Genomic DNA, 24,995 nt, shown 5'->3' with positions numbered 1-24,995 from the left:
ATCAGTGTGACACGTACCGGAGAAAACACAGGTGACATAAAAATAAGGATTTTTATACTTGCCTGTCTCCAGCGCTGCTGTCTTGGCCTCTGCTGTTGCTTCCGGGCCCACTCATTATGCCTCATGCATATTCACTGCACTCAGTGAGGACCCGGAAGTAACAGCAGCGATGGAGACAAGTATACCAGCTCATGATGTCTGTGTGCTATTTGGATGTCACACGGCTAGCACACATAACACACACACGCATATACTTACGTACCTACACCACAGACTGTGCAATATGTTAGTGTTTTGCAAGTATGTGTGAAGGCCTAAGGGGCACTTTGCACACTGCGACATCGCAGGTGCGATGTCGGTGGGGTCAAATTGAAAGTGACGCACATCCGGCATCGCATGCGACATCGCAGTGTGTAAAGCCTGGATGATACGATTAACGAGCGCAAAAGCGTCGTAATCGTATCATCGGTACAGCGTCGGCATAATCCATAATTACGCTGACGCAATGGTCCGATGTTGTTCCTCGCTCCTGCGGCAGCACACATCGCTGTGTGTGAAGCCGCAGGAGCGAGGAACATCTCCTACCGGCCTCACTGCGGCTTCCGTAGGATATGCGGAAGGAAGGAGGTGGGCAGGATGTTTACATCCTGCTCATCTCCGCCCCTCCGCTCTGATTGGCCGCCTACCGTGTGACGTCGCAGTGACGCCGCACGACCCGCCCCCTTAACAAGGAGGCGGGTCGCCGGCCATAGGGACGTCGCACGGCAGGTGAGTGTGTGTGTGAAGCTGGCGTAGCGATAACTTTCGCTACGCCAGCTATCACCACATATCGCTGCTGCGACGGGGGCGGGCACTATTGCACTCGGCATCGCAGCATCGGCCTGCGATGTCGTAGTGTGCAAAGCCCGCCTAACACTGTGCACACACATTACTGTCGCTCTCGCCTTAGTCAGATTACAATATAATGAGTGACTGTGAAATGCATAAAATGAGCAGAATGATAAAGTGGCACCCTGATTGTATGACCTCTATTTATTACCTAAGAAACACATGAAAAAGGATTGTATAAAAACTACAACTTATTTTAATCATCGCAATACAGCAAGTGAAATTGCAACTTTAAGAAGAAAAGGTCACAGAATTATGTAAATCGGAGGATTGACAGAGAAGTTAATGATATGCAAATGATGCAAAATTGGAAACAAATTTACCAAACTTCTAGATTTATATAGTACTAGCTATAGTACCTGGCGTTGCCCGGGATAGTAACTGTCTCTCTGTCTCTGTCTCTGTGTCGCTGTCTGTCTGTCTCTCTGTCTGTCTCTTTCCTTGTCTGTCTGTGTCTATGTCTCTGTCTATTTCTTTCTCTGTCTGTATTTGTATCAGTCTATCTGTCTCCATCTCTATGTCTGTCTGTCTCGCTCTCTCTATCTCTGTGTCTGTCTCTATGTGTGTTGCTGTCTGTCTCTTTCCCCGTCTGTCTCTTTCCCCGTCTGTCTCGGTCTGTCTCTTTCCAGGTCTGTCTCTTTCCCCGGCTGTCTCTTTCCCCGGCTGTCTCTTTCCCCGGCTGTCTCTTTCCCCGAGCTGTCTCTTTCCCCATCTGTCTCGGTCTGTCTCTTTCCAGGTCTGTCTCTTTCCCCGGCTGTCTCTTTCCCCGGCTGTCTCTTTCCCAGGCTGTCTCTTTCCCCGGCTGTCTCGGTCTGTCCCTTTCCCCGGCTGTCCCTTTCCCTGGCTGTCCCTTTCCCCGGCTGTCCCTTTCCCCGGCTGTCCCTTTCCCCGGCTGTCTCTTTCCCCGGCTGTCTCTTTCCCCGGCTGTCTCTTTCCCCGGCTGTCTCGGTCTGTCTCTTTCCAGGTCTGTCTCTTTCCCCGGCTGTCTCTTTCCCCGGCTGTCTCTTTCCCCGGCTGTCTCTTTCCCCGAGCTGTCTCTTTCCCCATCTGTCTCGGTCTGTCTCTTTCCAGGTCTGTCTCTTTCCCCGGCTGTCTCTTTCCCCGGCTGTCTCTTTCCCAGGCTGTCTCTTTCCCCGGCTGTCTCGGTCTGTCCCTTTCCCCGGCTGTCCCTTTCCCTGGCTGTCCCTTTCCCCGGCTGTCCCTTTCCCCGGCTGTCCCTTTCCCCGGCTGTCTCTTTCCCCGGCTGTCTCTTTCCCCGGCTGTCTCTTTCCCCGGCTGTCTCGGTCTGTCTCTTTCCAGGTCTGTCTCTTAACCCGGCTGTCTCTTTCCAGGGCTGTCTCTTTGCCTGGCTGTCCCTTTGCCTGGCTGTCTCTTCCCCCGGCTGTCTCTTCCCCTGGCTGTCTCTTTCCCCTGGCTGTCTCTTTCCCCTGGCTGTCTCTTTCCCCGGCTGTCTCTTTCCCCGGCTGTCTCTTTCCCCGGCTGTCTCGGTCTGTCTCTTTCCAGGTCTGTCTCTTAACCCGGCTGTCTCTTTCCAGGGCTGTCTCTTTGCCTGGCTGTCCCTTTGCCTGGCTGTCTCTTCCCCCGGCTGTCTCTTCCCCTGGCTGTCTCTTTCCCCTGGCTGTCTCTTTCCCCTGGCTGTCTCTTTCCCCGACTGTCTCTTTGCCCGTCTGTCTCTTTGCCCGTCTGTCTCTTTGCCCGTCTGTCTCTTTCCAGGGCTGTCTCTTTTCCCATCTGTCTCTTTCCAGGGCTGTCTCTTTCCAGGGCTGTCTCTTTCCAGGGCTGTCTCTTTCCAGGGCTGTCTGTCTCTTTCTGTCTCTCTATCCATCTCTCCACCGACATCATATAACCTCACACATACATAAGCTTCAACTAACAGTTTATTTTGTTCCTATAGCAACCACTGACAGTTGCTATTAATAACCTATAGCTCCCACCTCCATTCAGTTTAATGGCGGCAGGATTTTAGAGAGTAACTGTAAAGCGCAGGGCTAAATTTTTCTGTCAAAACATAGTCTACGACGCTCCCTGGGTCACATCAGGCATCTGTGCAAAATTTCGTGATTTTAAATGCGATGGTGCGGATTCCTTTAGCGGACATACACACACATACATACACACATACATACACTGAGCTTTATATATTAGATTGCTTATGAGCATCATTTTGCAGAGATATCCATATATATTGAGATGTTTTAAAAATGTTGTTTCCATGTATTTATCATTTGCAAATTATTAAGATGTCTACTAGTCCTGTGATTTCCACAACTCCATGCCTTCTCCTTCTTGCTGTTGCAATTTTAATGTTGAGTATTCATTTTTTCCTTACCGTTAAAGTCCCTTGACCCTTCCCTTTTGCAGTGACTACAAAGTCTCCAAGTTGATTTGTCTGCAAACAAATAGATTAAGTCATGAGAGTCCAGTTAGGTTTTTCTTTTACACAACACCTAAGTCATCAGAGTCCAGTTATGTTTTTCTTTTATGCTACACCTAAGTCATCAGAGTCCAGTTATGTTATTCTTTTACGCTACACCTAAGTCATCAGAGTCCAGTTATGTTTTTCTTTTACGCTACACCTAAGTCATCAGAGTCCAGTTATGTTTTTCTTTTACACAACACCTAAGTCATCAGAGTCCAGTTATGTTTTTCTTTTACGCTACACCTAAGTCATCAGAGTCCAGTTATGTTTTTCTTTTACGCTACACCTAAGTCATCAGAGTCCAGTTATGTTTTTCTTTTACACAACACCTAAGTCATCAGAGTCCAGTTAGGTTTTCTTTTACACTACACCTAAGTCATCAGAGTCCAGTTAGGTTTTCTTTTACACTACACCTAAGTCATCAGAGTCCAGTTAGGTTTTCTTTTACACTACACATAAGTCAGCAGAGTCCAGTTATGTTTTTCTTTTACGCTACACCTAAGTCATCAAAGTCCAGTTATATTTTTCTTTTACGCTACACCTAAGTCATCAAAGTCCAGTTATGTTTTTCTTTTACACAACACCTAACTCATCAGAGTCCAGTTATGTTTTTCTTTTACACAATACCTAAGTCATCAGAGTCCAGTTAGGTTTTCTTTTACACTACACATAAGTCATCAGAGTCCAGTTATGTTTTTCTTTTACACAACAACTAAGTCATCAGAGTCCAGTTGTGTTTTTCTTTTACACTACACCTAAGTCATCAGAGTCCAGTTGTGTTTTTCTTTTACACTACAGCTAAGTCATCAGAGTCCAGTTATGTTATTCTTTTATGCTACACCTAAGTCATCAGAGTCCAGTTAAGTTTTTCTTTTACACTACACCAAAAAATCTTCACTTATCAGTGACTTTACCACGTCTTTGGGTTCTTACCTGTTCTGATCGGGCCAGCAAGGCATTGTTCAGATTAAGACGAATAGTTGTACTTTGGGCTCTTCCAGGAAGTTTGAAAGAGACGTCCATGTCCAAGTCCTTAAAAGTTGGTACAACGGCCTGATACTGAGCAAGAGCTTCAAACTGAATCATAGTAGACTAAAATAGAGTTAGAAAAAAAGTTAGACATGGTCAATACCTCACCCCAAAACCCAACATACAGAAAGAAGTTTAATTAATCAGACGTCTCCATACGGTCAACTTCTTTTCACCACTGTGTGCCACATCTTTAGCTTCTTCACTAGTGATGGCGAGTATGCTCGCCACTGCTCATTAGTTGATCCAGCATCAGATGCTCCGTCATAACTTGAGTACTAAGAATAAAGCAGGTCAATTGAAAATGGGAGCATTTTCAAACTCAGATGCTCGAGGCTTGATTGAGTAACAAGCTGTGGCAAGCTGGCTCGCCCATGACTACTCTTCACCACATGCCAGGATTTCCAGCTGCATCCGAGCCTCGAAGGTCACCGCTCATCATACGGCTTTGGAACACATTTTGAAAACAAGATGTTGCGACCTTACAAAATGCAGTGACTCATAAGGCCTGAACGTGGCTCCTGGAAGTTCTTGCTTATAACAAAAAGACTACAGGTGCTCCACACAATGGCGAAAAGAAGAAGACTGAGCAGCGAGACAGTCGGGGAGCTCAGTAATGGAGTGAATAGTTTTTGCTTTTGCTTCCCCTGTTCCAAGTTACACACAAATTTGGGTTACAAACCAACCTACAAAGCCTATCTAGTTTGTAACCCAAGGATAGTCTGTAATACCTCCCATGACAAAATGGATGCAGGACAACTCAGTGCCTTGGACAATTAGATTTCTGTTGGCTTGTTAGACTCTGTTTTAAGACCATCATGAAAATTTACATATATGTTCTTCCTTAAGGCCACGTCTCACTAAGCAACATCGCTAGCAACATCGCTGCTGAGGCACGACTTTTGTGATGTAGCAGCGATGTTGGTAGTGATGTTGCGGTGTGTGACATCCAGCAACAACCTGGCCCCTACTGTGAGGTTGCCGATTGTTGCTGAATATCCTGGACCATTTTTTAGTTGTTGCTCTCCCGCTGTGAAGCACAGATCGCTGTGTGTGACAGAGACAGAGCAACAACTAAATGTGCAGTGAGCAGGGAGCCGGCTTCTGCGGACGCTGGTAACCAATGTAAATATTGGGTAACCAAGAAGCCCTTACCTTGGATACCCGATATTTACCTTCGTTACCAGCGTCCGCCGCTCTCACGCTGCCAGTGCCGGCTCCATGTAAAAACATAGCCAGGCTACACATCGGGTAATTAACCCGATGTGTACTCTGGCTAGGAGTGCAGGGAGCCAGCGCTAAGCGGTGTGCGCTGGTAACCAAGGTAAATATCGGGCTGGTTACCCAATTATTACCTTAGTTACCAAGCGCAGCATCGCTTCCACGCGTCGCTGCTGGCTGGGGGCTGGTCACTGGTTGCTGGTCAGATCTGCCTGTGTGACATCTCACCAGCAACCCGTGTAGCGATGCTCCAGCAATCCCTGCCAGGTCAGGTTGCTGGTGGGATCGCTGGAGCGTCGCTAAGTGTGACGGTACCTTTACTCTTACTTTTTAATTATCCAGAGATTTGTGCCTCACGATTTAGCAACTAATAAGATGAAACATGTTTTTGTGATGTTCTGTCAAGAGATGTGTTTCTCTGTACAGATTGGTTGTGATGGGATGTAAATCAGTGCATTCAGAGTTTTGCTAGCGCATTGTAATATTGTATTTAAATAGGTTTTGAGAAATATAGTCCCTTAAAGCGGGCAGTTCCTTTTCAGAATAAGCTGTCATGTGTCTGTGTATATGGCAAATAACGTCATTTCTCATCATTATTGTAACCAGTAAGTGTAACCAGTTTTCCTTCTTCAGGCTCGTTCTTTAATTTTCAGTCGTCTCTGAGCTAGTGTTTGGAGACTAGTCGCTATGTATCAGTGCTCACAGACAAAAGAAGGAGCAGCATGGAAACATTAATCGGCAGTACTGTGCAGTGTAGACGTGAATCCCACTCTGAGAGAAACTAGATCCGCTAGAAAGGGTTTGCAAGATATGAGTACGCCTCCCCGCCTGTCTATCACACTCTTCATCCCTCCTACTACCGCCCCTCTCCATGTAGCATAATAAGAGGTGTAACCCAACCCCTTTAATCTGCTAACAGTAAATCTTGGTTTGACCAAGATCAATATGATTTGTTTTCTCGGAGTGGGTGATAAGTTTACGAGACAATGTAGGAGGGACGGAAGTGACTCATACCTGAGGAAAGAAGTATTTTTCTCTGTCTATATACTGTATATTACCTAGGTTCTTTATATTTGCTTGTAGTATGTATTTGTACAATTTTTTGTTGAAAAGAAAGGCCATTTAACCAAATTTGCAAATATATAAGATTGGACTCATGTGAACCTATAGTATTTCACACTCGTCTTGGCTAATAAACAGTCTAATCCGGTCACAGGTATCTCAACTACACAATTAATGAAGCTGTCCTTATCACATCACTGTCTTCTTCATTCCCATCATGGCTCGGATACTGGTTGGGTGACAGGTTCACACAACGTTAAAGAGGTTGACCACTACTAGGACAATCCCTTCTCATTCCACATGATTATCAAAGCTAAAATATAAAAGGTTATACTCCCCTCCTGTGCCGGTACCGTTCCAGTAGTTCCTCATGTCCAATCACTGCAGGCTTCTCTCTCTCCGTTTCCAGACAAATTAGGTAATCAAAAGGAAGCGAGCTCTGCCACTGATTAACTCAATTATCCAAACTTGGGGGGAGAGAAGCTAGCAATGATTGCATGTGGGGATAGCATGACGTCACAACCCCTTTAATTCTACATTACCGTAATAACACAACGACTTAGTCTTCAAGAAAAAATTAAAACCATCAACTTATGTAATGTTTCAGTTCCTCTAAGTAGGATCCGGTCTCCTGGAAATTATCATCTCTTATTGGCAGAAACATCTCTCTTGTAGATTGTCAGTTCTTACTGATATAAACGTCTGTCCTATAAACTGTAAGCTCTTACTGGTGAAGACTTCTGTCCTATAGACTGTAAGCTCTTACTAGTGGAGACGTCTATCCTGTAGACTGTAAGCTCTTACTGGTGAAGACTGCTGTCCTATAGACTGTAAGCTCTTACTAGTGAAGACTTCTGTCCTATAGACTGTAAGCTCTTACTAGTGGAGACATCTATCCTGTAGACTGTAAGCTCTTACTAGTGGAGACGTCTATCCTGTAGACTGTAAGCTCTTACTAGTGAAGACTTCTGTCCTGTAGACTGTAAGCTCTTACTGGTGAAGACTTCTGTCCTATAGACTGTAAGCTCTTACTAGTGGAGACGTCTATCCTGTAGACTGTAAGCTCTTACTGGTGAAGATTGCTGTCCTATAGACTGTAAGCTCTTACTAGTGAAGACTTCTGTCCTGTAGACTAAGCTCTTACTGGTGGAAACCTCTGTCCTATATACTGTAAACTCTTACTGATGGAGACTGCTGTCCTATAGACTGTAAGCTCTTACTGGTGGAGACTGCTGTCCTATAGACTGTAAGCTCTTACTGGTGAAGACTTCTGTCCTATAGACTGTAAGCTCTTACTGGTGGAGACGTCTATCCTGTAGACTGTAAGCTCTTACTGGTGGAGATGTCTGTCGTATAGACTGTAAGCTCTTACTGGTGGAGATTTCTGTCCTATAGACTGTAAGCTCTTACTGGTGGAGACTTCTGTCCTATAGACTGTAAGCTCTTACTGATGGAGACTTCTGTCCTATAGACTGTAAGCTCTTACTGGTGGAGATTTCTGTCCTATAGACTGTAAGCTCTTACTGATGGAGACTTCTGTCCTATAGACTGTAAGCTCTTACTGGTGGAGATTTCTGTCCTATAGACTGTAAGCTCTTACTGGTGGAGACTTCTGTCCTATTGACTGTAAGCTCTTACTGGTGGAGACTTCTGTCCTATAGACTGTAAGCTCTTACTGGTGGAGACATCTGTCCTATAGACTGTAAGCTCTTACTGGTGGAGACGTCTGTCCTATAGACTGTAAGCTCTTACTGGTGGAGACATCTGTCCTGTAGACTGTAAACTCTTACTGGTGGAGACTTCTGTCCTGTAGACTGTAAACTCTTACTGATGGAGACTGCTGTCCTATAGACTGTAAGCTCTTACTGGTGGAGACTGCTGTCCTATAGACTGTAAGCTCTTACTGGTGGAGACGTCTATCCTGTAGACTGTAAGCTCTTACTGATGGAGACTTCTGTCCTATACACTGTAAGTTCTTACTAGTGAAGACTTCTGTCCTGTAGACTGTAAGCTCTTACTGGTGGAGATGTCTGTCTTATAGAATGTAAGCTCTTACTAGTGGAGACGTCTATCCTGTAGAATGTAAGCTCTTACTGGTGAAGACTTCTGTCCTATAGACTGTAAGCTCTTACTGGTGGAGATTTCTGTCCTATAGACTGTAAGCTCTTACTGATGGAGTCTTCTGTCCTATAGACTGTAAGCTCTTACTGGTGGAAACCTCTGTCCTATATACTGTAAACTCTTACTGATGGAGACTGCTGTCCTATAGACTGTAAGCTCTTACTGGTGGAGACTGCTGTCCTATAGACTGTAAGCTCTTACTGGTGAAGACTTCTGTCCTATAGACTGTAAGCTCTTACTGGTGGAGACGTCTATCCTGTAGACTGTAAGCTCTTACTGGTGGAGATGTCTGTCGTATAGACTGTAAGCTCTTACTGGTGGAGATTTCTGTCCTATAGACTGTAAGCTCTTACTGGTGGAGACTTCTGTCCTATAGACTGTAAGCTCTTACTGATGGAGACTTCTGTCCTATAGACTGTAAGCTCTTACTGGTGGAGATTTCTGTCCTATAGACTGTAAGCTCTTACTGATGGAGACTTCTGTCCTATAGACTGTAAGCTCTTACTGGTGGAGATTTCTGTCCTATAGACTGTAAGCTCTTACTGGTGGAGACTTCTGTCCTATTGACTGTAAGCTCTTACTGGTGGAGACTTCTGTCCTATAGACTGTAAGCTCTTACTGGTGGAGACATCTGTCCTATAGACTGTAAGCTCTTACTGGTGGAGACGTCTGTCCTATAGACTGTAAGCTCTTACTGGTGGAGACATCTGTCCTGTAGACTGTAAACTCTTACTGGTGGAGACTTCTGTCCTGTAGACTGTAAACTCTTACTGATGGAGACTGCTGTCCTATAGACTGTAAGCTCTTACTGGTGGAGACTGCTGTCCTATAGACTGTAAGCTCTTACTGGTGGAGACGTCTATCCTGTAGACTGTAAGCTCTTACTGATGGAGACTTCTGTCCTATACACTGTAAGTTCTTACTAGTGAAGACTTCTGTCCTGTAGACTGTAAGCTCTTACTGGTGGAAACCTCTGTCCTATATACTGTAAACTCTTACTGATGGAGACTGCTGTCCTATAGACTGTAAGCTCTTACTGGTGGAGATGTCTGTCTTATAGAATGTAAGCTCTTACTAGTGGAGACGTCTATCCTGTAGAATGTAAGCTCTTACTGGTGAAGACTTCTGTCCTATAGACTGTAAGCTCTTACTGGTGGAGATTTCTGTCCTATAGACTGTAAGCTCTTACTGATGGAGTCTTCTGTCCTATAGACTGTAAGCTCTTACTGGTGGAGACGTCTGTCCTGTAGACTGTAAGCTCTTACTGATGGAGACATATGTCCTATAGACTGTAAGCTCTTACTGGTGGAGACTTCTGTCCTATAGACTGTAAGCTCTTACTGGTGGAGACTTCTGTCCTATAGACTGTAAGCTCTTACTGGTGGAGACATCTGTCCTGTAGACTGTAAACTCTTACTGGTGGAGACTTCTGTCCTGTAGACTGTAAACTCTTACTGATGGAGACTGCTGTCCTATAGACTGTAAGCTCTTACTGGTGGAGACTTCTGTCCTATAGACTGTAAGCTCTTACTGATGGAGATGTCTATCCTGTAGAATGTAAGCTCTTACTGGTGAAGACTTCTGTCCTATAGACTGTAAGCTCTTACTGGTGGAGATTTCTGTCCTATAGACTGTAAGCTCTTACTGGTGGAGATTTCTGTCCTATAGACTGTAAGCTCTTACTGATGGAGACTTCTGTCCTATAGACTGTAAGCTCTTACTGGTGGAGACGTCTGTCCTGTAGACTGTAAGCTCTTACTGATGGAGACATATGTCCTATAGACTGTAAGCTCTTACTGGTGGAGACTTCTGTCCTATAGACTGTAAGCTCTTACTGGTGGAGACTTCTGTCCTATAGACTGTAAGCTCTCACTGGTGGAGACATCTGTCCTGTAGACTGTAAACTCTTACTGGTGGAGATTTCTGTCCTGTAGACTGTAAACTCTTACTGATGGAGACTGCTGTCCTATAGACTGTAAGCTCTTACTGGTGGAGATGTCTGTCGTATAGACTGTAAGCTCTTACTGGTGGAGACTTCTGTCCTATAGACTGTAAGCTCTTATGGGAAGAAACCTCTCTCCTGTAGAACATAAGCTCTTATGGAAATCTCTCCTTTTGTCTCTTTGTTTGCTCAAATGGTCACATTACTTGTCATCTACTGGCTGAACCTTCTCAATTTTGTCAGCCATTTTGAACCTTGTTGCTGCTATATCCTTCTTATTGTGTCCATATATATTAAAGACATTTACAATGGATCCATAGAATATTTTCTTGTGATGGGTGAAAGGTAGACAACCCAAGACCATCTGCCACAATCATGGCTCATGACTGCCTTCTTCATCAGATCCTTTAGGAAAAGGACAAGGACAACCCATGTGGGAGTCACAGCCTAAGGCCAATCCTTATGTTAGTGTCACAGTAAGTTGTTACCTCTTCCTGGAAGGCTTTTATCTCTTCCAAGCTCTTATGACCATTATCTTTGTGGGACCTAAAGTTAAGAAATTTACAGATCAATTGAATCAAATACCTGTGTTGACCCCCAAACTTCTCCGTGGTATCTCTGCTCAGTTATCCATCTAACCAATGGTCTAGCTTCCTCAAATTTCCTCAACTGTACAAGTGCGAGAAGTGCATAGGAGGTAGCCTCAAGGGATAAGAAACGTGAGCCTGGCTCATCCCAGTGAGCCTTATCTGGAAGAAAATGAAAAAAATATAAAATAACTGTTACCAAAATCTAATATTGCTCAAAGTGGTTATATAAACCACCCAAAAATACAATTACATATAAGAAATTCTTTAGAAAAAATAGTAATAACAATAACTCTTCAGTAAAAAAATGTGATTTATGCAAAATGTTATCAAAAAACTATTAGTGCACAATTACTCATATTTTACCTGTAGATGCAGCCATTAATATATTGATGTCCTTCAGCTTGCCAGCCTTAGCCAGAGCATAGGAAGTGATGGCTACAGAGTAAGGTTTCTTCAGGGTCTGATAATGATCTTCTAAATATTGTACTGCTTTGTCAATGCTTCCAGACAGACTCTGCATAAATATATAAAAACAAAAGTGAAGTTATGTATATTTTATATATTGCATGAAAATATAATATCCAGGTATAACAACATTTCTGCATTGAGCTGCATGTTCCTCATGGGTGTGTCTTCACGTAACTGCAAACCGTGTGGTTAGCCTTTGAATTGCAAGTAAAAAATAGTGTTTTTTATCATTTTAAAAGTTATTGTGATAAATAAGTTAAAAATAGTGATGAGCGAATGCTACCATGCTCAGGTGCTCGAAACTCATAAATGGTAGTGCTCGTGTGACGCCCTGGGCAAGCCAGGGGTCACAGGTCACAACATCACATGCACCCCACATTCCCGGCAGGTACACCAAGGCTAACCTAAAATCCTTGTTGCCTTCCTCCAGGGGCTGATGTCCACACCAGGGGGTGGGCCAGGCGGTTGGCTCCGCCCACCGAGGAGTTCACAGCCCTGGAGGCGGGAAAACCAGGCAGTGCAGTTTAGGAGGAGGAAGTAGAAGGAGGTGGTAAAGGAGGACAGTAAGAGTGGCGACAGAAAAGGAACAGTTAAGAAAGCCTGAAGTTGGTCCAGGTGTGTGCCCCGGACTCAGACAGCAAGGTCAGCAGACGGCGGTGATAGTCTGCAGGGGGACTGCTTGGAGGTTGCTGGAAGGACCGCGGACGGGTGGTGACCCGGCGGTACCGGAGCAGTATACGAAGAACAGTCAGCACCAGGGCAGGGGCCTTTCGGATCCCAGCAAGGCTAGGAGTCGCCATAATTTGCCAAATCCGTCAGTGAAGGGGACCTCTGTCTCCTAACAACCAAGTCCCGATTGAAGGCAACAGTCCGACCGTTAAGGGGAGACACCGGCACCGCCAAGGCACCAGTTTCCCAGGGCCAGCGCCTGCGGGCAAGAGAGAGGCTCCTCCGGCCCATATCCAAGCCGGGGAGCGGGTAACCGGTGGGAACCCATCGCTACCAAAAAGACTTTACATAGGTGCAGGGAAGAGACCGTCACCGCTAACTGCAGGGAACAGCAGCACCGTAACCGTCCGAGGGACCCGTCCAACCAGCCGTTTGTTTACCGAGAACTGTGTCGTGTTTACTTGGCTGAGTGAGTACCTCCGTGCCGTGCGGCACAGCGCTGCCCCTGCGCCCCTGCACCTCCACAGGCCCCATACCCGCCTGTGCACCATACCAACCCCATCACTGGGCCCCGGGACCACCAAACCCCCTACCCACGGAGGGGCAAATCAACAACTGGCTGCTCCATACCATCACTCCCGGGCTCCCCAGACAGAGCAGCGGTGGTGTCCACTTAATCACCACAACCGTGGGTGGCGTCACAGACAATAAACTATCCCAAAACCCAATCCCCTTTCACTCACAGGCGAGGAGCGCCGCTCGAGTCCCCGGGATCCGGCCCATCGCTCGAGCCACTGAGCAGCAGCAGGCCGCAGCAGCGGCAGCTGGACCCGAGCAGTGGGGGGGCGCGGCGTCCCCTCCTCCGCCCGCGACAACTTGGCGTCACGAACAGGATCTTACCGCTCTGCCGTTGGGTAGAGGTGCGCCTTGTGACCGCCGGAGGTATCCGGTCGGAAAAATTCAGAAGTCGCCATCTTTGGCGCGAAAAGTTCCCGCTCGAGCGTCTTCTCGAGTAGTGGAGGCGCGAAGGCCAAAACCCCGCCCCGATAGAGGAGGGGCCGAAAAGAGGCTGAGGGGGACGAAATGGCGACTGGTCGCATGTAGCCGCAGCTATAAAAGCAGAGACGCCAGGACTCTGCAGCAATACTGGGTTCCTGGAAGGCACGATTGCCAAGATGTACAACTCAACTCCCAACGAGGAAGCCCCCGCGCCCGGAACGGCGATGTGGTTGAGGGACCGGACCGTCCCGCTGAGTAACCGTCTGCAGGCCCACATGCAACTCCTCCTGGAGGAGTGGGAGACCGACATGGCGGACGTGGTGGCAGCTATGCGGAGACGCGAGGTGGAAGAGGATTTGGAGGAGCGGGTAAGAGACCCACGCCCCTGTATTCCCGAGGGATCGGCCATTGAAGCTGAGGGGCCAGGCCTGCCTCCGCTCACCCTGCCTCTCGCCCCGCTACCCGCGTTAGCTGCTGCCACCCCACCACTAGGCCCGCTACCTGCCCAACCAGTAGCGATACCCTGCCAATCCGCCCCGGCGGACCAACCGGCTGCAGACACTCAGGACGTTCCCGAATCGTTCCCGGGGGAACCGCTGGAACCGCAGCCCTGTAATGAAAATGTGCCAGAAGCCCCGGCAGTTACATAGTTACATAGTTACTTATGTTGAAAAAAGACCTAGGTCCATCTAGTTCAACCTTCCTGAGTGGTTGTGCCAGACCCCGAGCCCGGGACCGTGGCATGGATGAAAGCCCGGGTGATTCAATTCCACCAACGTCAGCAGGATCAGATCTTCAGGATGATGGAGCAGTGGACCAACGAGGTGGAGATGCTGATTGCAACTGCCCTGATGTACGGAGGGGGAACAGATGTAGTAGAACCGACCGATGACCCACGTCCCTATGTCCTACCAGGACCGGCCGCTGCGGCTGAGGGGCCCGGCCTAGTCTCGACCTATGCATCACCCTTGCCGTTACTTCTGGGGCGCCTCAGTGTAAACTCGCCTGACCTGCTGCCCCGTGCTGCTGCAGAGGGATCTGATGTGCTGGATGCTGTAGGCCAGGAGGCTGCGGCAGCTGGCGGTAACCCGCCTGGCGCAGGAGCAAGAGATGATGACTCCGGCCCCAGCCCTGGGTCCGCTGCTGAGTTTGAAGAGGCAAGTGAGCGTTCCCGCTATGTAGGAGACCCCGTGGTTTTCCATACCCCGCGTACCGGTGGAAATGGGTACCGGGTACCCCTGTCACAGCAGGCATGTCGGTGCATGTTTGATATGCTGGTGGCGGAGGATGGGTCCGCCTCAGCAGAAGAATCTGAGTAAGGCAGCGGAGCACCGTTGCGCCGTCCCCGTTGGGACCACCAGTGTGTTTGTTTAAAAGTTGAAAATGCTAAGTGAAATGGAACCGAAAAGTCACCTGATTCTCCTGTGATTGAAACCGGCCGTTGCCGGCACCGTTGTCCCTGTGGGGACCCCTTAGTTGCATAGAGAACTTTCTATGGACAAGCCCGTGAACTTGCAGGGCAACCACAGACGCTAGTGGCTTGTAAATAAGTTGTGTTACCGTTACCGTTTCTGCATTTACCGCCTCCGAAGAGGCAGGTTGGAGGGAAGGCCCACAGCAGAGCAGGCTGGGGCCCAGCCACCACAGGAACCGGTGGCTACCCTCTGGAGGGGAAGGACAGATTCCGCTCGGGTAACTGGTTCAGGACTGGGGTCAAGGGGTGCTGCCTGGGTTTTAGGGGCAGCATCAGGGCCAGGTTACTTAGGTGGGAGAGAGTGGAGACCGTAACCGTTAACCGTTTTAAAACCGTAACGTTTAAGAAATGAACCTCCCGATGTGGGATGATGTTTTTCTACTTGTATATATGTTACCGTTTTTTACTTTACAGAAAAACAAAAGGAAAATAAAACCGGTGTTGGACGGGCAGCCCGAGGACGGTCTGCGTTTTGCTAAAGGGGAATGTGACGCCCTGGGCAAGCCAGGGGTCACAGGTCACAACATCACATGCACCCCACATTCCCGGCAGGTACACCAAGGCTAACCTAAAATCCTTGTTGCCTTCCTCCAGGGGCTGATGTCCACACCAGGGGGTGGGCCAGGCGGTTGGCTCCGCCCACCGAGGAGTTCACAGCCCTGGAGGCGGGAAAACCAGGCAGTGCAGTTTAGGAGGAGGAAGTAGAAGGAGGTGGTAAAGGAGGACAGTAAGAGTGGCGACATTAAAGGAACAGTTAAGAAAGCCTGAAGTTGGTCCGGGTGTGTGCCCCGGACTGAGACAGCAAGGTCAGCAGACGGCGGTGATAGTCTGCAGGGGGACTGCTTGGAGGTTGCTGGAAGGACCGCGGACAGGTGGTGACCCGGCGGTACCGGAGCAGTATACGAAGAACAGTCAGCACCAGGGCAGGGGCCTTTCGGATCCCGGCAAGGCTAGGAGTCGCCATAATTTGCCAAATCTGTCAGTGAAGGGGACCTCTGTCTCCTAACAACCAAGTCCCGATTGAAGGCAACAGTCCGACCGTTAAGGAGAGACACCGCCACCGCCAAGGCACCAGTTTCCCAGGGCCAGCGCCTGCGGGCAAGAGAGAGGCTCCTCCGGCCCATATCCAAGCCGGGGAGCGGGTAACCGGTGGGAACCCATCGCTACCAAAAAGACTTTACATAGGTGCAGGGAAGAGACCGTCACCGCTAACTGCAGGGAACAGCAGCACCGTAACCGTCCGAGGGACCCGTCCAACCAGCCGTTTGTTTACCGAGAACTGTGTCGTGTTTACTGGCTGAGTGAGTACCTCCGTGCCGTCCGGCACAGCGCTGCCCCTGCGCCCCTGCACCTCCACAGGCCCCATACCCGCCTGTGCACCATACCAACCCCATCACTGGGCCCCGGGACCACCAAACCCCCTACCCACGGAGGGGCAAATCAACAACTGGCTGCTCCATACCATCACTCCCGGGCTCCCCAGACAGAGCAGCGGTGGTGTCCACTTAATCACCACAACCGTGGGTGGCGTCACGGACAATAAACTATCCCAAAACCCAATCCCCTTTCACTCACGGGCGAGGAGCGCCTCTCGAGTCCCCGGGATCCGGCCCATCACTCGAGCCACCGAGCAGCAGCAGCAGCAAGCCGCAGCAGCCGCAGCGGCAGCTGGACCCGAGCAGTGGGGGGGCGCGGCGTCCCCTCCTCCGCCCGCAACACTCGCTCTTCACTAGTTATGAGTACCAAGCACCTGAGCATGGAAGTGCCCACTCATCACTAGTTACGAGTACCAAGCACCTGAGCATGGAAGTGCCCACTCATCACTAGTTACGAGTACTGAACACCTGAGCATGGTAGTGACCGCTCATCACTAATTACGAGTACCGAGCACCCAAGCATGGTAGTGCTCTGTGACGCCTTGGCCGGGCCAGGTAGTCACAAATAGGGCCCCACACAACACCCTTCCCTCACAGGTGACATCAGCCAACCTTTAAAACCCTAGTCACCTCCCTTGGGGCTTGATAGACACACCAGGGGCGGAACCAGGCGGTTGGAAGATGCCCACCTAGGAGTTCTAGACAGCCTGAGGGCGTAAAGCAAAGAGTTCAGTTCAGACAGTGGAGTTGTAGAGTTCAAGGAGAGTGGAGGTCAGGCCTGTGTCTCAGGCCAGAAGGAAAACTGACAGGTACCAGGGTAGGAGCCCTGGTGCCTTTGGCTGGGAGGCAGACGGCGCCCCACACAACACCGGTCCCTTAAAAAGGAGTCATGAGCCAACCACAAAAACCCTAGTCACCTCCCTCAGTGCTTGATGAACACACCAGGGGGGTGGAGCCAGGCGGTTGGCACGCCCACCGAGGAGTTCAGAGGGCCTGAGGCAGGAAACAGTCAGTTCAGTTCAGACGAGTTGAGAGTGAGTGAGGAGTGGAGGAGGTGAGGCCTGTGAGACAGGCTGGTGACAGTCTGACAGGTGTGAGGGTCGTAGCCCGAACACCTTGGCTAGGAGGCAAGAGGTGGCCTCAGCCTGCAGGAGCCGGAAAGACGGCTCGGTCGAACCGAGGTGGACCGGGACACGGTTGTAGCCCACCGGTACCGACCCGGGGAACTGACTCGGAAACTGGAGCACACAGGGGGGTACTCAGACCCTGAAGGTAGGTCCAGAAGCGACTGGAACTGGTTAATTAACTGATTGCGGCTAGGACTAGAGGTCCTGTCCCACCCAAAGTCCCTAATAAAAGGCAAAAGCCCACCGAGGGGGATAAAAGGCCACCACCACGACTCAGAGATCCCACGGGCCAGTGTCTGCGGGCAAGGGCTCCTTAGGCCACATCCAGCCGGGAGCGGACTCCTGAAGTTGCAAGCACGGCAGTCCACTGTTCTAAAACAGGAGAAAGACAGAGACCACCAGCCGGGTGGGGGAACCAGAACGCAGCCGGCTGCGTGCACCGACCACCATCACCTTGGTTTACCAGAGACTTGTGTGTTTCCTTAATAGTGAGTACACCAGCACCCTGCGGTCGCCCATCTCCCTGTACCACCAACCCCGACGGGTTCCGGGGCCACCATCCCTGCCCACGGAGGGGTTAACAACTTGCTGCACAACATCTCCCCCGGGTGCCCCGTAACTGCAGCGGTGGTGTCCAATATCACCACATACTGTGGGTGGCGTCACGAACCTAGTACGGCCCAGCCCGTACATATACGTCCACCACCCCCTGAGCCTTTTCATTCGGAGTGTCCGCGGGATCCCCCGGGTCCGGAGACAGGCTGCTGGCACGGGGGCGACACACTCGCTCATCACTAGTTACGAGTATTGAGCACCCGAGCATGGTAGTACCCGCTCATCACTAGTTACGAGTACCGGGCATGGTAGTGCTTGCTCATCCTCAGTTACAAGCACCCAAGCATAGTATTGCTCGCTCATTACTTGTTATGAGTACTGAGCACCTGAGCATGGTAGTGACCGCTCATCACTAGTTACAAGTACTGAGCACCCGAGCATAGTAGTGCCCGCTAATCACTAGTTACAAGTACCGAGCACCCGAGTATGGTAGTGCCCGCTCATCACTAGTTACGAGTACCGGGCATGGTAGTGCTTGCTCATCCTCAGTTACGAGAACCCAAGCATGGTATTGCTCGCTCATCACTAGTTACGAGTACTGAGCACCTGAGCATGGTAGTGCCCGCTAATCACTAGTTACAAGTACTGAGCACCCGAGCATGGTAGTGCCCGCTAATCACTAGTTACAAGTACCGAGCACCCGAACATGGTAGTGCCCGCTCATCACTAGTTACAAGTACCGAGCATGGTAGTGCTCATTCATCACTAGTTATGAGTACCGAGCACCCGAGCATGGTAGTGCCCGCTCATCACTAGTTACGAGTACCGAGCACCGAAGCATGGTAGTGCCAGCTCATTACTAGTTACGAGTACTTAGCACCTGAGCATGGTAGTGCCCGCTCATCACTAGTTACCAGTACTGAGCACCCGAGCATGGTAGTGCCCGCTCATCACTAGTTACGAGTACTGAGCACCTGAGTATGGTAGTGACCGCTCATCACTAGTTACAAGTACTGAGCACCCGAGCATGGTAGTGCCCGCTAATCACTAGTTACAAGTACCGAGCACCCGAGCATGGTAGTGCCCGCTCGTTACGAGTACCAAGCACCAGAGCATGGTAGTGCCCGCTCATCACTAGTTACAAGTACCGAGCATGGTAGTGCTCGCTCATCACTAGTTACGAGTACTGAGCACCTGAGCATGGTAGTGCTCGCTCATCACTAGTTATGAGTACCGAGCACCCGAGCATGGTAGTGCCCGCTCATCACTAGTCACGAGCACCAGAGCATGGTAGTGCCCGCTCATCACTAGTTACAAGTACCGAGCATTGTAGTGCTCACTCATCACTAGTTACGAGTACTGGGCATGGTAGTGCTTGCTCATCCTTAGTTACGATCACCCAAGCATGGTAGTGCTCGCTCATCACCAATTGCAATAAGTGATAATAATAATAATAATTTTATTCATTTATATAGCGCTATTAATTCCATAGCACTTTACATACATTGGCACATTATGAATGTGCAAAATACACATTGACACTTTTACAATAAATTGTCCCTCAATAATATTGAAATAATATCAACTATAGTGTACAGAAGTTATGACTCTGAAAAAGTGTAGAAGAGCTGACACTCTGATAGGAGGAAATTAAACTTACCCCAACTCGATCATTACAGGATTGTGAACTTGCCAGTAGGGCAATAAGGACAAAGGATGTGAGACTAGAATCCAGCTCAGAAGCACCTCTTGTAATACCGCCCTATGTAAAAGAATAGACAATACAATTACAAAATATTGTTTAAAAAATGTTAACAATTGCTTTGGGCTTATAATACACTTCCTCCAGTCAGAAATTGTGTGTCTAACCTGTGCCGTTTACCTTTACTCCCTAAACTATCAAAATGTACAATGTGTCGCCTCACAGCATGCTGAACAAGTGATCTCTCTCGTAATAATATTTACTGAGTCTGCCACTCCGGTTGTACCTTGCTTTCCGATAAAAAAACTAAACAACAGAGAATCTGCAGCTGCATCTCCCACCTCCCCCTCTGTGTTCACACTCGACAGATTCAGTCAGAACATAGGCACAAACATCACAACTAAATCCTTAAACATCTGAGAGTGGAATATCCAAATATTCTATTTATTCAATAAACAAAAATAGTGAGTTTTTTTGTACTTACCACCATCTCCTGGTGATAGACATGCGCATCTTCTCTAAATTCCCCATCTGGATTTTGTTTATTTAGGTTGAGCCACTTCACTGGATCACATATCAAATTTTTCTCAACATCAATCAGAGTTGAAGACAAGGAAAACACTTTCACCACATAACCGGTGAGCCTGAAAAAGTATGAAAATAAAAAGCATAAAATATTAAGAACCGGAACCATAATAATAATGAGTTATGGTAAGCAGGGGTGGAGCTTAAAAACCAATAGAAGGCATTTTAACTAGTAGACAAAACAAAAAGTGATGAATGAGCTTTAGATATGATCCCCAAATTAAATAAGCAACATAGAATCATAGAATAGTAGACTTGGAGGGGACCTCCAGGGTCATCTGGTCCAACCCCTGCTCAAAGCAGGATCCACTAGATCATCCCACATAGATGTCTGTCCAGTCTCTTTTTGAAGACTTCCATTCAATGAGAACTCCTCATCTTTCAGGACAGCCTGTCTAGCCTCTGCTTGAAGACTTCCATTGAAGGAGAACTCACCACCTCTCATGGCAGCCTTTTCAGGCTCTGTTTGAAGACTTCCATTGAAGGACAACTCACCACCTTTCATGACAACCTGTCCAGCCTCTGCTTGAAGACTTCCATTGAAGGAAAACTGACCACCTCTCATGGCAGACTGTCCAGCTTCTGCTTGAAGAGTTCCATTGAAGGAGAACTCACCACCTCTCATGGCAGACTGTCCAGCTTCTGCTTGAAGAGTTCCATTGAAGGAGAACTCACCACCTCTCATGGCAGACTGTCACGCTTCTGCTTGAAGAGTTCCATTGAAGGAGAACGCACCACCTCTCATGGCAGACTGTCCAGCTTCTGCTTGAAGAGTTCAATTGAAGGAGAACTCACCACATCCCGTGGCAGCCTGTCCTGGTTCTGTTTGAAGACTTCCATTGAAGTAGAACCCACCACCTCTTGTAGTAGCCTGTCCAGTCTCTGTTTGAAGACTTCCATTGAAGTAGAACCCACCACCTCTTGTAGTAGCCTGTCTAGCCTCTGCTTGAAGACTTCCATTGAAGGAGAACTCCCCACCTCTTTTGGTAGCCTGTCCAAGCTCTGTTTGAAGACTTCCATTGAAGGACAACTCACCACTTCTCATCGCAGCATGTCCAGCCTCTGCTTTAAGACTTCCATTGAAGGAGAACTCACCACCTCTTGTAGTAACCTGTAGAGTTGAGCGCGGTTCACGGTTCGAGGTTCTCCAGTTCGCGGCTCGAGTGATTTTGGGGGCTGTTCTAGATCGAACTAGAACTCGAGCTTTTTGCTAAAGCTCGATAGTTCTAGATACGTTCGAGAACGGTTCTAGCAGCAAAAAGACAAGCTAATTACTAGCTGGCTTTCCGCTGTAATAGTGTAAGTCACTCTGTGACTCACACTATTATGAAATTTCAGCGTATAGTGTGCGGGAACAGCGCATTCAGATCACTGCTGTATGTATAATGGCGATCGCCATTTTTTTTTTTTTCCTTGTCTTCCTTCCCTAAGCGCGCGCGTGTAGTGGGGCGGGCCAGCATGTCAGCCAATCACAGACACACACACAGCTAAGTGGACTTTTAGCCAGAGAAGCAACGGCATGTGTGATAGGATGTCCATGTCACATGTCCCTGCAGTATAAAACCGGACATTTTCCTCCAGCACGCCATTATCTGCCTTCTGCGTCCTTGGTGTCAGACATCACTGGCGCAGCTCCTATCGCCGATACTGCTGCGTACGCTCCATACACAGCGCTGGACAGCATAGGGATAGCACTTTTTATCAGTCCTTTTAAGGGCTCATACCGGCAGGGTCAGAGCCATAGGTGACAGGTCCTGAAAACAGAGTTTAACAGCTACACAAGATGACAGCGTCTGTGTAGCTAAGGTCAGGGATTTCCTCGCTGCATTTCCCCATTAGGAGGGATAGAAAGGCAGGCTTCCTTTCCTCTACCCAGAGACCCACAACCCTGCCACTGTACCCTCCTGCCCTTTGCACACTCAAGCTCATTGTTACTAAGCCATTATACTAGCAAACACTGAGTGAACTTAGTGGCATCCTAAACGTGGCTATTGGACTTCTCTATAGTCCCAGTAGAGAAAAGATATTTGCAGCACGTCTGCCTGCATTGCACACTCAAACTCATTGTAGCTAAGCCATTATACTAGCAAACACTGAGTGAACCTAGTGGCATCCTAAACGTGGCTATTGGACTTCTGTATAGTCCCAGTAGTGCAAAGATATTTGCAGCAGCTCTGCCTGCATTGCACACTCAAACTCATTGTTACTAAGCCATTATACTAGCAAACACTGAGTGAACTTAGTGGCATCCTAAACGTGGCTATTGGACTTCTGTATAGTCCCAGTAGAGAAAAGATATTTGCAGCACCTCTACTTGCATTGCACACTCAAACTCATTGCTACTAAGCTATTATACTAGCAATTTATGCTGCCAGTTTAAGGGCCGTTGTTGCATTGTCAGGGATAATTATTCTTTATTATTCTGCTGTTAATAAAGCTAGACCACCGCTGCAATCTACACCACCTCTCAATTTTTACTACCACATTTTAAGTGCACAATCTTGTCGCAATCAACATGAGTGGCAAAATGACAGATGCTGGTGGAAAGGGGAAGAGGCGTGTTGGAAAAGGAAAAAAAGGGTTTGTCCGTGGGGAAGGTGGCAAAGCTCCATTAACATCTGCTGAGGATAGACCATCTACCAGCAAAACTAAGATGTCTACTACTTACCGTGGACAATCCGATGTGCTCCCTTTTTTACGGACACAAACAACAGGGACAAAGGTAGATGATGGCCAAAAAAGGAAAATGCTTGAATGGATCTCAAGTGGTCCAACAAGTGCCCTCTCAGCCACCTCAACTACCGCATCCAAAAAACACCAGTCCTCTGAGTTGTCATCCCAATCAAACTTGCTTTCTCCCAGCTCTGAAGTCTCCATCAGCCCTGCACAGTATGGTGGAACTGAGATGGCTGAGTCTGCAGAGCTGTTCAGTCACACTATAGCCTGGGAATCAGAGGTCTGCTCCGTAGCTACAGTGAGTACAGACCAGGAAATGGTCTGCAGTGATGCCCAGAACCTTTGTGACTCTGATTCAGGCCGTGAGGACCAAGTTTCTGAGCATAATGTTGACCCTTTGTCACAAACTGTAACACCTGTGGTTATAGACAATGAGGAACATACTGATGACAATGAGACGCAGATACCAGATTTGGATGACAACTTAAATATTCGGTCAGGGCAAGAAGAGGCTCGGTCTGAGGGTGAGGGGAGTGCAAACACAACAATTGATGAGGAAGTTCTAGATCCCACCTACTGTCAACCCACAGTCAGGCACTCGAGGAGGTCAACAGAGGCGGTGGAGGAGGATGCAACCGACGACGAAGTTACCTTGCGCCTTCCTGGACAGAGTCAGAGCACTGCTTCAAAATATAACGGACATGAGTCAGTATCAAATTATGCATATTTTTATTTTTTTATTCAACAACAAAATATTTCTTTTCCAAAAAATATATATTATAAAATATTGTGCTCAATATTATAGTAGATTGATCCCAGTAAAAAACAGTAAACACAGAACTAAAGCTAGTCCATGGGGTCCATTTTATAACACTGTTCAAACCATAACCACATATAAGTGAACACAGGGGATATCACTTATGGAGCTCCCAGCACTTCCTGAATCAAACAATGGTAGCAGTGAAAGAAACACCTTAGATTAAATCTCCAAGTGTTATTTTTATATATAAAGTTATCTAATTGCCCACATAAATGGTATTTAAACATTCACAGCGCCAGTGGATGAACAGGAGTGTTTCAGATTATAGCCCTAATCCCCTGCTGTTCATTTTATATCCCGAACAATGGCCTGCGCGCTGCGCATATGTCACCTCAATCCCAGATGGAAAAGGGAGTGGAATCAAAGGAAGCCCTCTGTCTCCAGGGTGTCAGGTGCACAGCACACACAGCCCAAGCCAGGTCATTAATACGATCAGTACATAATAACACTCATATGCAGAAACCGATCAAGCAGTTTGAAAGATTAAATTCAATAAGTTTGTTTAGTTACCCATAGTGGGAGTGGACCACCTGGACAGCTCCCCGACACGTGTTTCGCAGTCCGCTTTCTCAAGGGGGCGTGGTATTTGGGCGCTCCCTCCCTGTCTTAAATGCGGTGCCACATAACACCATGTGATATCACCCAGCCAATCCATCACGCTGTATCTCCGGCGTACAAGCGTCAATACAAATCATGCCGTATGTAAGTAATCCATTGGGTGGGGGAGGTCACATGGTGGTGATGAAGGTAACGTCATCACTCGTGCATGCTGGGTAGAGCAATGCGCGCCACATCCGCCAACCACGCCAGCCGGGGCATGCGCAGGAGAGAGTCCTACCTCCCATCCCTTCCATGGTCCGGAGGCGCGGCTTCCAGAAAGTAATCGCAGAAGTGCGCGTAATTAAACTCTGCACACTCCATAGAGATCCAATCCAGACGCCACAACAACCGAATATCGGGCCCATGGGGTATAGGCAGCAGGCGCCTTGCTGTCCCACCACATGTCCCAAACAATCGGCTGCAGGGCACCCAGGTTGATCATCCAAGGTAACATGTGCAGAGAAAAATATGCACATTTACACCAGGCAAAACCGCATCCAAGCCTTATCAAATCACTTATAAAGTCTGAATTATTGTGAATTTTTATATATATATATATTTTTTTATTTTTATTTTATTATAAATGCTAATTTCTACATAATTTTATGCTAATTTTCTAAAAGAAAAATGGAAAAAGGCAAATAGGAAAAATGAAAAAGAGGGAAAAGAAAT

General features: G+C 48.1%; 1 protein-coding gene across 1 annotated transcript in view; it reads right to left on the bottom strand.

The window, feature by feature from the left end:
- The window catches only part of LOC142304352 (complement C3-like), a 183,472-nt gene that overhangs the window by 36,343 nt on the left and 122,134 nt on the right, over nucleotides 1–24,995 (bottom strand). The window contains exons 26-31 of the mRNA XM_075346657.1: nucleotides 20,127–20,286; nucleotides 19,601–19,702; nucleotides 11,636–11,786; nucleotides 11,268–11,431; nucleotides 4,241–4,399; nucleotides 3,218–3,277 (exon numbers count right to left, since the gene is read on the bottom strand). Coding sequence (XP_075202772.1) covers nucleotides 3,218–3,277; nucleotides 4,241–4,399; nucleotides 11,268–11,431; nucleotides 11,636–11,786; nucleotides 19,601–19,702; nucleotides 20,127–20,286 — 796 coding nt within the window. The remainder of the gene's footprint in view (nucleotides 1–3,217; nucleotides 3,278–4,240; nucleotides 4,400–11,267; nucleotides 11,432–11,635; nucleotides 11,787–19,600; nucleotides 19,703–20,126; nucleotides 20,287–24,995) is intronic.

Source organism: Anomaloglossus baeobatrachus, chromosome 4 (assembly GCF_048569485.1).
Source record: "Anomaloglossus baeobatrachus isolate aAnoBae1 chromosome 4, aAnoBae1.hap1, whole genome shotgun sequence".
Classification (NCBI taxonomy): Eukaryota; Metazoa; Chordata; class Amphibia; order Anura; family Aromobatidae; genus Anomaloglossus; species Anomaloglossus baeobatrachus.
This window is presented reverse-complemented; position numbering and strand designations above follow the sequence as displayed.